Source organism: Prionailurus viverrinus, chromosome C1 (genome assembly GCF_022837055.1).
Source record: "Prionailurus viverrinus isolate Anna chromosome C1, UM_Priviv_1.0, whole genome shotgun sequence".
In the NCBI taxonomy this organism is placed as follows: Eukaryota; Metazoa; Chordata; class Mammalia; order Carnivora; family Felidae; genus Prionailurus; species Prionailurus viverrinus.
The window spans coordinates 74,442,734-74,456,495 of NC_062568.1; the positions used below are offsets into that span (position 1 = coordinate 74,442,734).

The 13,762-nt window shown below is 36.7% G+C and overlaps 1 protein-coding gene across 5 annotated transcripts in view; it reads left to right on the forward strand.

Annotated features, from left to right (window-relative positions):
- Window positions 1-13,762, forward strand: part of STAM2 (signal transducing adaptor molecule 2) — a 53,249-nt gene that overhangs the window by 24,464 nt on the left and 15,023 nt on the right. For all 5 annotated transcript variants that reach the window (XM_047871887.1, XM_047871886.1, XM_047871889.1 and 2 more), the window contains 3 exons: window positions 1,771-1,840; window positions 2,435-2,621; window positions 11,622-11,716. In XM_047871887.1, coding sequence (XP_047727843.1) covers window positions 1,771-1,840; window positions 2,435-2,621; window positions 11,622-11,716 — 352 coding nt within the window. The remainder of the gene's footprint in view (window positions 1-1,770; window positions 1,841-2,434; window positions 2,622-11,621; window positions 11,717-13,762) is intronic.

The window sequence follows — 13,762 nt, forward strand, 5'->3', positions numbered from 1 at the left end:
GAGCCCTTATGTTTAAGAAATTTATAGTAAAGTTGGATTGTTATAGACAGGTGAAAAATAACTAAATTATAAGTGACACATATGGATGAGGGATGGGTAGGATGGGTAACAAAGACAGGATCCAGGAGAGAAAGGTAACTACAGACTGGGATGGTAAAGAGGTAGAATTTTTAGACTGGAATGCATTTCAGTATGTAGACAGGAGAGGAGATCCTACTGGGGGAAGAATGATACAAACAAGTTTATGGAATTGAGAAAGCTCAACACCAATTTTTTGAAGAGTGAATATGCCTGCAGGGAATGGTTTACAAATAGATAAGGGGAACTATAAGACTAGAAATTTATTTGAGGAGATGGGAAGATAGCTTTAGTAGGACAGGGGTGAAGGTCAGGATAATAAGCCACAGAGTGGGCTAAGTGTGGGAGAAAAACACTATCTTAAGTTTTGCTTCAGTGCCTCTTTCCTTCCAGTTAATATTGGGATATGGACTAGGGAAAGAAACTAAGAGAAGTACTGTATATTTTATTTTTCTTTGGACTGTAGACTACACAGTCAAAAAGAATCTTTATAGCTGAGCAGAACTAAGGGTTCAAGGGAGAATTTGGGGACAAAAACCTTATAAGTAATAAAAGCAAGCATTTTTCTGCTTTGTCCTTTCTGCATGTCATTAAAAACCTGTGTGTGTGTTTTTTTAAATATGAAACTTATTGTCAAATTGGTTTCCATACAACACCCAGTGCTCATCCCAACAGGTGCCCTCCTCAATGCCCATCACCCACTTTCCCCTCCCTCCCACCCCCATCAACCCTCAGTTTGTTCTCAGTCTTTAGGAGAGTCTCTTATGGTAAAAACCTGTGTTTAACGAACTGGTTGATGGTTCAGGATCCTGGACATCTCTGTCTTCCATGGCTTTAACGTTGTTTTTAATTTATTTTTTATTTTTTATTTTTGAAAATTGTTTTTGTGAGACAGAGGCAGACTGAGCAGGGAAAAGGCAGAGAGAGAGAGAGAGAGAGAGAGAGACAGAATCTGAAGCAGGCTCCAGGCTCTGAGCTGTCAGCACAGAGCCCAGCGTGAGAGAGAGAGAGAGAGAGAGAGAGAGAGAGAGACAGAATCTGAAGCAGGCTCCAGGCTCTGAGCTGTCAGCACAGAGCCCAGCGTGGGGCTCGAACTCATGAACCGTGAGATGATGACCTGAGCTGAAGTCAGAAGCTCAACTGAGTGAGCCACATAGGCACCCCTGTCTTCCATGCCTTTAAATTTAAGCATGAGACTCCTAATTCTGATGTGCCTGAGGTGCCACCATGATTCAAGTACAATGGTACTAAAAGAGCTTAATAAGTATTCCTAGAACCGCACCTATTGTCTCCATCCACCCTCTTCTTTTCAGTAATTATTATGGCTTCTTGCTGCCTCTCCTAGACTTCAGTGTCCCTCACTGAATAAAATACCTTGGACAGTTGAGGTTAGGAAAGTCCAATTGGGAAAGATTTGTGTTTAAGTATTTTCTGTATGCCATGATCTGTGTCATATACTAAGATTTATGCAAAATGTAAGCCAGTTTGTGCCTTGTGAGTTTATTATGTTTTCTTGAAAACCACCGTATTTTATTTTAGTATTTGAAAACTGCTACTTTAAATTTTTACAAAGAACTTCACTTTTAGAAGAAACTCTTGTCAGCTTTTTAAAAATTAACATGTGCGAGTAATTATAGAGCTTGTGTTTTCTTTGAAACAGTAGTTGTGTTCATTTTACTCATACATTTACAGACTGTCTCAGCTGCTGCCAAGAATGGTACATCATCGAACAAAAACAAAGAAGATGAAGACATAGCTAAAGGTAAATGCTCAAGCGTGTATAATTTAATATTGCTTAAAACATCCTTGCCAGAACAATTTATTTAAATAAAAATTATAATCAAACTGGGTATGCTTTTACTATTTTGCCTCATATCTAGTAGGGTCTGAAAAGTAAGGAAAACAATTAACATGATACAAGAATGATTTAATTCATAATCATTGTCAATAATACGTATTTAATGTCTTACCTTTGGAGAGATTTCATTTCACCTTTTCTTTAATGCCAAAGTTATGAGTCAAGCACAGAAATAATGTTCACGGCTTGTCCTATATGGAAAGCTACCCATATTATAATGTCACAATCTGTTTGCTATAAAAATAATAGCTGCTGTATATGACAGACTGTGATAATAAGGAATGAGCAAAAACTTTATTTTAAAAAATGTCATGATTCTCTGCCCTGTCCTCCCACACTCCAAAAAAGTTAACTGTTTAGCATTTAATTGGACAAATAAAATACTCAACTTGATTTATTCTTATTAAGTATTACATTAAAAGTATTTCTTTTTTGCTTTAAAAAAATCAGAATTAATTTTGGCTATCTTGTTTTTTGCATTTTAATTTTTCAAATTAGCTATTGAATTATCATTACAAGAGCAGAAGCAGCAGCACACAGAAACAAAATCCTTATATCCATCTGCAGAAATTCAGTTAAATAATAAAGTTGCAAGGAAAGTGAGAGCTTTATACGATTTTGAAGCCGTTGAGGACAATGAACTTACTTTTAAACACGGTGAAATTATTATTGTTTTGGATGACAGGTAAGTTTTCTATCTTAATTTCTGGAATATTTTGAAGTTATTAAGTATAATATTCTTAATTTAGAATATGGATATTAAGGTCTTTGACTTAGTATATTTAAATCATAATAGAGCCTTTTCATACCTTAATTTTTTTCTAAAATAAAATTTAATCAGGGATGCATGGATGGCTCAGTTGGTTAAGTGTCTGACTCTTGAGCTCAGCTCAGGTCATGATCTCATGCTTCGTGACATCAAGCCCTGTATCGGGTTCTGTGCTGACAGCGTGGAGCCTGCTTGGGATTCTCTCTCCCTCTCTGTTGGCTCCTGCCCTGCTTATGCTCTTTCTCTCTCTCTCAAAATAAATAAATTAAAAAATAAAAATAAAAGTTAGTTAGACTAGGTAATGTGAGTTTGTTATTGTTTGTTAAATTTGGTAGTATTCTCTATATCTTGGATAAAAGATGTATTAAATAATGTTACTTATCACAATTGTGAAGCATAAATATTTGGTGCTCTGAATCCATTTGCACTGGGAGTTGTGTATATCAAAAAAAACTGGTAAAAAAATTTAGGAAGAAATACAGCTATATTATCTTTGGTAAAAGCAACCAAAAGCTATGCTCAGGTCTTCTCTAATTCTAAATCTGCTACTGTACCCTCCCTCACAATTACTCTATCACTTAAAGTTGCAGTAAAGAATATATCTGTTGTACACCTAAGCTAATACAGTATTGTATGTCAACTACACTTCAATTTCTAAAAAAGGGTAGATCATGGGGCACCTGGGTGGCTCAGTTGGTTAAGCATCTGACTTCGGCTCAGGTCATGATCTCACGGTTTGTAGGTTCAAGCCCCGCGTCAGGCTCTGTGCTGATAGTTCAGAGCCTGGAGCCTGCTTCATATTCTGTATCTTCTTCTTTCTCTGTTCCTCCTCCTCTCACATTCTGTCTCTCTCTCTCTCTCTCTCTCTCAAAAATAAATAAACTTAAAATAAATAAATGTATGTATGTAGGTAGGTAGGTAGGTAGGTAGGTCTGTCTCTATTGGGCCTAATTCTGTTTTTTACTTTGCCTTTAAAAGAAGTTGATGAGGGGCGCCTGGGTGGCTCAGTTGGTTGAGCGTCCGACTTTGGCTCAGGTCATGATCTCACGGTTCAGGAGTTTGAGCCCCATGTTGGGCTCTGTGCTGTCAGCTCGGAGCCTGGAGCCTGCTTCAGGTTCTTTGTCTCCTTCTCTCTCTGCCCCTCTGCCGCTTGTGCTCTGTCTCTCTCTGTCTTAAAAATAAATAAACGTAAAAAAAAATGTTGATGAAATTTAGTAAAAGTGTGGACATAATAGCTTATTACTGTGAACAGAGATTGCAGATGCATTTGGTATCCATTACAAATAACTTAGTAAGGATATTTAGTCTGGTGCGTTTTTAAATGAGTATATACACAAAATAGTGTTACTTTGCTGCAGTAAATAGTTATTGAAAAAGTATTATGTAATAGGGTGAGGATGTGGGGTGCCTGGGTAGCTCAGTTGGCTGAGCGTCTGACTTCGGCTCAGGTCATGATCTCGCAGTTTGTGGGTTCGAGCCCTGCATCAGGCTCTGTGCTGACATCTCAGAGCCTGGAGGCTGCTTGAGATTCTGTGTCTCCCTCTCTCTCTCTGCCCTTCCCCTGCTCATGCTGTGTCTCTCCCTCTCTCTCAAAAACAAACATAAAAAAATAGGGCGAGGATGCAGAGAAAGAGGATCTCTTTTGCGTTGTTGGTGGCAATGCAAGCTGGTGCAGCCACTCTGGAAAACAGTATGGAGGTTCCTCAAAAAACTAAAAATAGAACTACCCTATGACCCAGAAATTGCACTAAATTGCATTTATCCACGGGATACAGGTGTGCTGTTTCAAAGGGACACATGCACTCCCATGTTTATAACAGCACTACCAACAATAGCCAAAGTATAGAAAGAACCCAAATGTCCGTTGATGGATGAATGAATAAAGAAGTGGTATATATATATATATATATATATATATATATATATATATACACACACACACACACAATGGAGTATTACTTGGCAATCAAAAAGAATCAAATCTTGCCATTTGCAACTATGTGGATGGAACTGGAGGGTATTATGCTAAGTGAAATTAGTCAGAGAAAGACAAAAGTCATATGACTTCACTCATATGAGGACTTTAAGAGACAAAACAGATGAACATAAGGAAAGGGAAACAAAAATAATATAAAAACAGGGAGGGGGACAAAACAGAAGACACTCATAAATATGGAGAACAAACTGAGGGTTACTAGAGGGGTTGTGGGAGGGGGGATGGGCTAAATGGGTAAGGGGCACTAAGGAATCTACTCCTGGAATCACTGTTGCACTATATGCTAACTAATTTGGATGTAAATTTTAAAAAATAAAAAATAAAATTAAAAAAAAATTTTTTTAAAAAGTTGATGAAATTTAGTAAGGGTGGACATAATAGCTTAATACTGTGAACAGAGATTGTAGATGCATTTGGTATCCATTACAAATAACTTAGTAAGGATATTTAGTCTGGTGCATTTTTAAATGAGTATATACACAAAATAGTGTTACTTTGCTGCAGTAAATAGTTATTGAAAAAGTATTATGTACTAGGCTCTGTTTATATAAAAATGAATGAGGATGCGGTTCTGTCTTATAAAATCTAAAGTAAGGGAGTTGAAATTTCTATACAGGTATTAGTATGGAATGCAGACTGTGAATGCCATAAAAGAGGCAGTGTTGGGGTCCAGAAGAGACCAGATTTGTACTGGATGCAAGCATCTGGGAAAGAAGGCTTAAGCTGAGAGTTCATTTCAGGTGAACTTTGGTTTTGATGGGATAGGAAAAATTTTGCAAGAAATTGAGAGTAGGAAAAGGAAGGTCTCTTAGGTGATCAAGAAAATAATCTTTTTTTTTAAGAATTTTTTTTTTTAAGTCATTGAGAATGGAACACATGACTCCTGAATGAGAGTAAATAAATATTGGTGCTCCTGGGTGGCTCAGTCGGTTGAGCATCAGACTTTGGCTCAGGTCATGATTTTGCGGTTTGTGGGTTCGAGCCCTGCATCAGGCTCTGTGCTGACAGCTCAGAACTTGGAGCCTGCTTCAGGTTCTGTGTCTCCCTGTCTCTCCGCCCCTCCCCTGCTCATGCTCTGTCTCTTTTTCTCTCAAAAATAAATAAACGGGCATGTGGGTGGCTCAGTCGGTTAAGCGTCCAACTTTGTCTCAAGTCATGACCTCACAGTTTGTGAGTTTGAGCCCTGCGTCGGGATCTGTGCTGACAGCCTGGAGCCTGTTTTGGATTCTGCGTCTCCCTCTCTCTCTGCTCCTTCCCTGCTCATTCTCTGTCTCCCTCTCTAAAGAAATATGTAAATAAACATTTAAAAAAAAGAAGACGACGACTAAGTAGTGTGGGCTCTGAACACTGACAGTCTGAAATGTCAGGCTTCTTAGTGTAATTTTAGTTAGAATATTTACAAAGGAACTTAAGTTTATACTTTAAATACTGTTATGCAACTAGAAAATTAAAGACATTTATAAAATAAATGGAAAGAAAACTATAAAATGAGTAGTTTTTGCTTTAAGATTCAAATTTTGAGTATTTGATCTAGTGAGAAAATATTCGAAAATAAATTGCTATTTACAGGGTACTGATTAATGGCACAGATACTTTATCACTTATCTTCAGTAGGCTTCTACTACCCTGTGCTATAATAACTCAATTCTCTGACTTTTTCTTCTGTAATTGTCATGAATCCTTCATGCATACTGTATCCCTTGACATCATTTGGTGTTCACGTGGCATTATACTCCTATTATAGTCTACAGGCTTGCCATGAGTAAGGGGTTATGTTGCTGTGCTGCATGTGTCTTTTCACACATGTTTAATTAGGCACAAATACATTTAACAACTTAGACTCATAAAACTATTTTCAGTGGAGACTTAACACTATAAAAAAGAACTTTTTTCTTAGTAACTTCTAAGAGACTCAACATGAATATGGTGGAATATGTAGGTTGATTACAGTCATTTGATTGGCTACCCCAATCTTAAAATTGCCATAGACGTCCTCATTAACACCTATAGGTTACATGTTATCATTCTGGATGATGGATTATCTTTGCAAAGGTTTTTAAGCTCAAATGCAAACTTGGGTATTAAAGTTAAATGGCAAAAAATATAAAAAAGTTAAAAAAGTTAAATGGCAGTCTTCAGTTGAAAGAAGTTCATCTAAATGATTCAGAATATGCCCATCTTCATTGTTTTCATATTGCTGTGGAAATGAAAGCACAAAATTAAAATTTTCACATACAGAACTTGAAGTTGCTTGAAGCTACATCATTCTTGGATTTCAGCTTAAGAAACACTGAACTAATAGAAAAGGCACACATTTCTTATTAACAAAGTATACTAAAAAAGCTTTTCACTTTCTACATTTTTAGCTTTATCTCACCACTCCTTGCTGACTCTTTATGTATTATTTCAAATAATCAAGTAGAATTCTTGCATTTCCAAAAATGCCATATTGTGATTAGATCCTGTGCAGCATTGCACATTTGATTCTTTATTCCTGGAAACTCCTGTCGAAAGAGGCAGACACATTTAGAAAAGAAAAGGAAGTTTACTTGCAAGGAAGATTTGCAAGGGAGTCCAGGCTTTAGAAGGATTGGTCCCCTAAATTAAAAAATACGTATATTAAGGAAACGATCCCCACAAGATCACTAAGATTTCCAGATTCACTACTTGTATGTTTGTGTTTTTTTCACATGATTATCATATCCATAAATAGAGCATCAGTTATTTTCAGCCATTGTCATTACAAAAGACAGTAAATAAGTTGTCTTAGTTGGGAAGTCAGTAGCTTAAAGGAGAGGCTCAGGTTTTCATTTTTTGAGACCTAAAATGAGCCAGGATAACTTTGTTTTTTGTTAGTGTGCAGTTTTCTGTTTCTTTGTATTTTTATTTTCTTGCTTATTCATAATGGTAATAGAGAATGTCATTTTTATTTCCATAACCCTAATTTCATTTTCTTCCTGGCACTGCCTGCTTAATCTTCAAAACCCATGTAGATTTTATATCTTCTTAGAAGCCTTTAAATCTTCTCTGCTGTTAGTTTCTGGTAGTTAGAAATAGTTTCTCTTTGCTGCTATACATCCCTGAACATAGTGGCATTTTTCATACTATACTGCAGTCACTGCTCCACATGTCTGTCCTGCTACATGAGTTGATTTTGAGAGGAAGGGAGAAGGAGAAAACAAATCCTACAAGGTAAAGCAAGGTAACATGTTCTTAACTGGTATGAGAGGGTTGAAAAATACTGCACTAGATTTTCGTTCTTGAGGGCAGAAACCCTATCTCCATTAGCTTTGTAACTTCATTGCTTAGTCTAATGTCACTTGTCCTCTCTTTGGTAGTCTTTTCTAAGTGTTAGCTGAATGATCAGTTCATTGACAGTGAAGTTTCTGTGTTTATCATTTTTCACTCAGCTGTGATTTATTTTTACTTAATATAAAAAGCTAAATATAAATGCTGTGTTTAATGATCAGTTTGTGTAAAATTACTGTGCTGAATTACCTTAATTTAGAAATTTAAAAATTGAACAGTATTTTGTATCATTAACATTCCAAAGAATCAACTCATTGTCAGTGGGGAGAATGTAGAGCTGGGTTAGGGCTAGGAAGGAGTCATCATGCTTTGACATGGCATTTGGTTGTTTTATCTGCTTTTATGTTTCATCAAGCCTGGGGAAGGCTACACATAAAATTGTTGATAAGTTCAAATCTGTGTGTCCATTTCATAGGTTTGAAGTTTCTGGTTTTATATAAAAATTGCTCTGAGTTCAGCTGTCCTTTTTAAAATGGAAGGTTTAATTTAAAAAAGCATGTGTATAAGAGAGAATTTCTCATTCTAAATAGACATCAGCAGACATGATATATTACAATTGTCAATACATCAATTATTTTCTGGTTTTAAACATTTGGATGATAACATAGCTTGCATCTTCATGGTACTTTTTTTTTTTTAAGTTTATTTATTTATTTTGAGAGAGAGAGAGAGAGAGAGAGAGAGAGAGAGAGAGAGAGAGAGCACAAGCAGGGGAGGGGCAGAAAGGGGGAAACAGAGAATCTCAAGCAGGCTCCTGTCAGTGTGGAGCCCGACGTAGGGCTCGAACCCATGAACCGCGAGATCATAACCTGAGCCAAGATCAAGAGTTGGATGCCCAACTGTTTGAGCCACCCAGGAGTTCACTTTGTGGTACTTTTTAAGTCAAATTATGTTTCAGAATCGTAGAAGTTAATTCATCCTGAAATTTCATTTTTAAGAATGTCTGCTCAATAAGTCAAATTTTTGGAAAGGAGTGGACAAAATTATCCTTTCTGGATTCTATGATTGTCCATATAGAAAATCCAAGAGAATCGATGGACAAACCATTAAAATTGGTAAGAGTTCATGGTTGTCGGATACAAGCTCAACATACAGAAATCAGTGGGTGCTTTAATCACAGCTTTTAGAAAATAGAAAAAAATTGCCATTCTCAGTAGTAATAAAAAATATAGATGATCTAGGGATAAATAAACCTAATAAAGATATATAAGGACTTTATAGAGAAAGTTATAAAATTCTTTGAAAGATATAAAGAAATATATACATATAATATGTTTATATAAATATAATGTTTTTATTTTATTTTTTATTTTTGAGAGAGAGCGCATGAGTGGAGGAAGGGCGGAGAGAGTGAAGGAAACAGAATCTGAAGCAGGCTCCAGGCTCTGAGACCGACACAGGGCGGGGCTCAAACTCACAGCCTGTGAGATTATGACCTGAGCCGAAGTCGGACGCTTAACCGACTGAGCCACTCTGGCACCCGTTTATATAAATATAAATGGAGAGAGATACCATGTTCATGGTGAATAAAACTTTAATGTTCTAAAGATGTCATTTTCCCCATATTAATGCATAAATTCAGTGCATTTCTAATTACTATTTTTTTTAACTTAAAAAAAATTTTTTTTAATATTTATTTATTTTTGAGAGACAGAGCATGAACAGAGAAGGGACAGAGAAAGAGAGGGAGACACAGAATCCAAAGCAGGCTCCAACCTCTGAGCTGTCAGCACAGAGCCCGCCGTGGGGCTCAAACCCATGAACTGAGCCGAAGTCGGATGCTCAACCACCTGGGCCACTCAGTTGCCCCTTAAGTTTTTTAATGTTTATTTTATTTTTGAGAGAGAGAGAGAGACAGAATGTTAATGGGGGAGGGGCAGAGAGAGGGAGACACAGAATCTGAAGCAGGCTCCAGGCTCAGAGCTGTCAGCACAGAGCCCAACACGGGGCTCAAACTCACAAACCATGAGATATGACCTGAGCTGAAGTTGGTGCTTAACTGGCTAAGCCACCCAGGCACCCCAGTGCATTTTTAATTAAAATCCCAACAGGACTTTTTTTTTCCCCCAGAGAACTTGAAAACATTTTAATTTTAACATTAATATGGAAATATGAAAGTATGCAAGACAGAGTACTTTCCCTGCCAAGTATCAAGGCATATTAACAAGCTGTAGTAAATAAATATATAGACTGTTCAACAGAATGGAATCCAGATCCATCTGCTCACGAACAGATAGCAGCCTGCTTAAGATAGAATATTATAAATCAGTAGAAAAAATGATGTACTATTCAATAAATTTTTGCTGGGATTAATAGCTCTTTATACAGTACAAATAAAACTTTGATTCAGCTTCACATAGTACATACAGTTTCATTCCAAATGATTAAAGATTTACACACAGGGGAGAGATAAAAAAGAAAACCTAAAACTATTAAATATATAGGAAAACAGATTTAGAAGCTCAAGGATAGTGAAAGATTTCTTTTAAGAAAACTATAAACCGTAAGAGATTGCTAAATTTGATTACATGAAACAAAATACACCATGCGATAAAAGAAACCATAAATGTATGTTAAAAGACAAGTAACAGTTTGAGAGAAGGCATTTACATAATTCAGACAAACAGTTGCTATCCAGAATATATAAAGAACCCCTATAGATCCATAAAAACAAATAAATGGCCCAGTGGGAAAAGGAAAATGGACAGAAAACATGAATGAGCAGTTTACAGAAGAGGCAGTCTGAATGGCCAGCAACACATGCACATGCTCAGGAAGTGCAAATGAGCACAGCCATGAAATAGGGTTTCTCTCCTGTCTGATAGCAAGTGTTGCTTGGACAGTTAACACAGGTGAGGGAAAAAGACATTCTCACCTGTTGCTCAGGGAAGGAGGATGGTGCATGGCTACAACCACTTTTGAGAATATTTGGCAATATTTGGTAAAATGGAAAATGTTTATATTCTTTGGCCCAGCAAGTCCATGTGTGTGAATAAGCCTAAAGAATTGTTGCTTGTGTGCACTAGAATCTAGAATGATCATCACTCCAATCTTTATAATGGTGAAAGGCTGGAAATATATAAGTGTCCATCATTATGGAGATCAGTAAATCAAATATACTGTGTTTGTATAATGAGTCTTTAAAAGGGATAAATAAGATATGAAAATAATAAAGTGAATTGTAGAAATCTATAATGGTTAATATATCTATAGACTTTGCTAGAAGTATCTGTAAACAAATAAAATATACACTTGCAGGAAGGCCACATACCAGCTTTATGGTAGTGGTTTGGCAGGTTAGATGTGGGATTGGGACTTGGGGTTGTTGATAAAGAGGATTCAGTGTTACCTATGATTTTTATTATTTTTTTAAAGCCCAGATTCCGATATGATCACTTGCTAATGGTTCTAAATTTTAATATAGGAATATGGATGTTTGCTTTATTTGTGCTTTTTTGTATCTTTTATTAAGTATAAGAACTGTTTAAATATAGTTGGATATGAGGTATTATTTTCAAAATAAGCTGAATTTAATTTTTATTTTAATTCTTCTTGCCATTAATGTACTAAAATGTAGAGGAACAAATGACATTTTTGTACTGTATTTTCAGTGATGCCAATTGGTGGAAAGGAGAAAATCACAGAGGAACAGGACTCTTCCCATCTAATTTTGTAACAACTAATTTAAACATAGAGTCTGAGGCAGGTAAGTTAAATTTTAAGGGTGAAGAGTAAATCTATTAAAGTTTTTTACACTTGAAGTTTATGGTTTAGTTTGTTTGTTTTAAGTAATTTCTACACCAAACATGGGACTTGAACTGACAACCCTGAGATCAAGAGTCAGATGGTCTACCAACTAAGCCAGGCAGGTGCCCTGGTTCAATTTTGAATACAAAGTAGATTGGCATTTAACTCTTGTTTTAAATTATTTATAGACACTACAGTTTAGCTTACTTCTTAACAAGTTAAGGGGTTAATTTATCCCAGGTCATTTCCAAGAATTATTTTATTTTAAACCCTTTGAGAATTAATGTACATAGTTACATAGAAGGCATAAAACAATCTGTGATGACCATGTAAATATTTAAATCAGCATAATTATGGTTTAAGAGACAGTGTGTGTCAGTTCAGTGTAGAATATGGATTTTATTCATCACTGAACCATAGTACTGAAGGGAGTAGGTGGCATGGTGGGGGGCTGGTTGACAAGTGCCAAGTGTGATTACAAGGGTTAGGAGTACTCCTAAATTTTAGACTTTTCCTCACCTTGATTTGATCAGGGAACTTGGTACCTTGAAGCAATAATACAGCAGTATAATTAAGACTGTAGGTTCCTGCTTCAGATCTTCTGTCAACCATGCAGAGAAAGCTTCCATTTGTTACACAGGCAGGAAGGTGGGGGGGGGGGGGGAACTGAATGTAAAGAACAGCTGACAGAGACAAAGACAGTGCATGAGCCGAGTAGGGGCAGAGAGAGAGACACACACACACACAATCCAAAGCAGGCTCCAGGCTCTGAGCTGTGAGTACAGAGCCTGACGCAGGGCTTGAACTCACAAACCATGAGATTATGACCTGTGCTGAAGTTGGACTCTAAACCAACTGAGCCACCCAGGCTCTTCTTGAGTACTCATTTATTAGGTATTGTGCAAAGTCCTTGGCTTGCACTATTTCATTTAATCCTCACAAGTCTGTGAGATAGGTACTTTTGTTACCCCATTTTACAGATAAAGAAACTGAGGCTGAGGGTTTATGAGGTTAGTAGGTGCTAGAGCCATGATTCTAAAGTCTGCTGGTCTGCTCTTAGATGTACTTAAACTGACTTGTGGGACATGTCAGTGCTAGTCTGTATTACCGGTTTTAGGGAAAAAACTTAAATTGTGAAAGCTCTGTGCATTGTGTGTAATATCATCTTTGTATGGAGTGATGGCATTCAGTTAAAGTTGAAACATGTAAAGACTCATTTAAAGACTGAGCACTTTGCCTGTATTTGTACTTTTTATTCTTGTAAACTAAGTAGTTATGAAAATTGGAGGCACTGTTTTTTTTTTTAATTTTTTTTTTTTCAACGTTTATTTATTTTTGGGACAGAGAGAGACAGAGCATGAACGGGGGAGGGGCAGAGAGAGAGGGAGACACAGAATCGGAAACAGGCTCCAGGTTCTGAGTCATCAGCCCAGAGCCCGATGCGGGTGGAGGCACTGTTTTTAATAACTTGGTGAGACCATGCTCAGGGGATCCTACATAGAAATTTCCTGTTGGCATAGGCTGGAGAGATTGAGCTGTGGTTTTAAAAGTAAAAAATACTCTGGCTTTTCAGTACATCCTCATGTTATATTGAGCTCTGCTCCTTAGGACCTGTTTGAAAGTTAGCCACATATTTGAAGTAAGCCGCTGTCAGGACTCAAAAATCCTTTGGTTATAGAGATTTTTCTTTTTTCTGGGGGGGGGGGGTGGTATTTATACATTTTCTTGGAAACCTTATATACTCTTCAGAGAGAACACAGTGTCTTCAATGTGGCCTACAGAGCACAGAGATTTTTGGATTAGGGGCAAGGTAGGTTTTTATTGTAATTTTATTATCAAAATTTATTAAAATACAGTACATTATAGCAGCACTCTAGTGAACATTTAAATAGTTTTCTGGATATGTATGTTTATGAATTATCTTTTAACCTTCTCTTTATGAAAGGCGTTTTTTTTTTTTCCTATTGCTTTAAAACTATTATCAAAGTGGGGCGCCTGGGTGGCT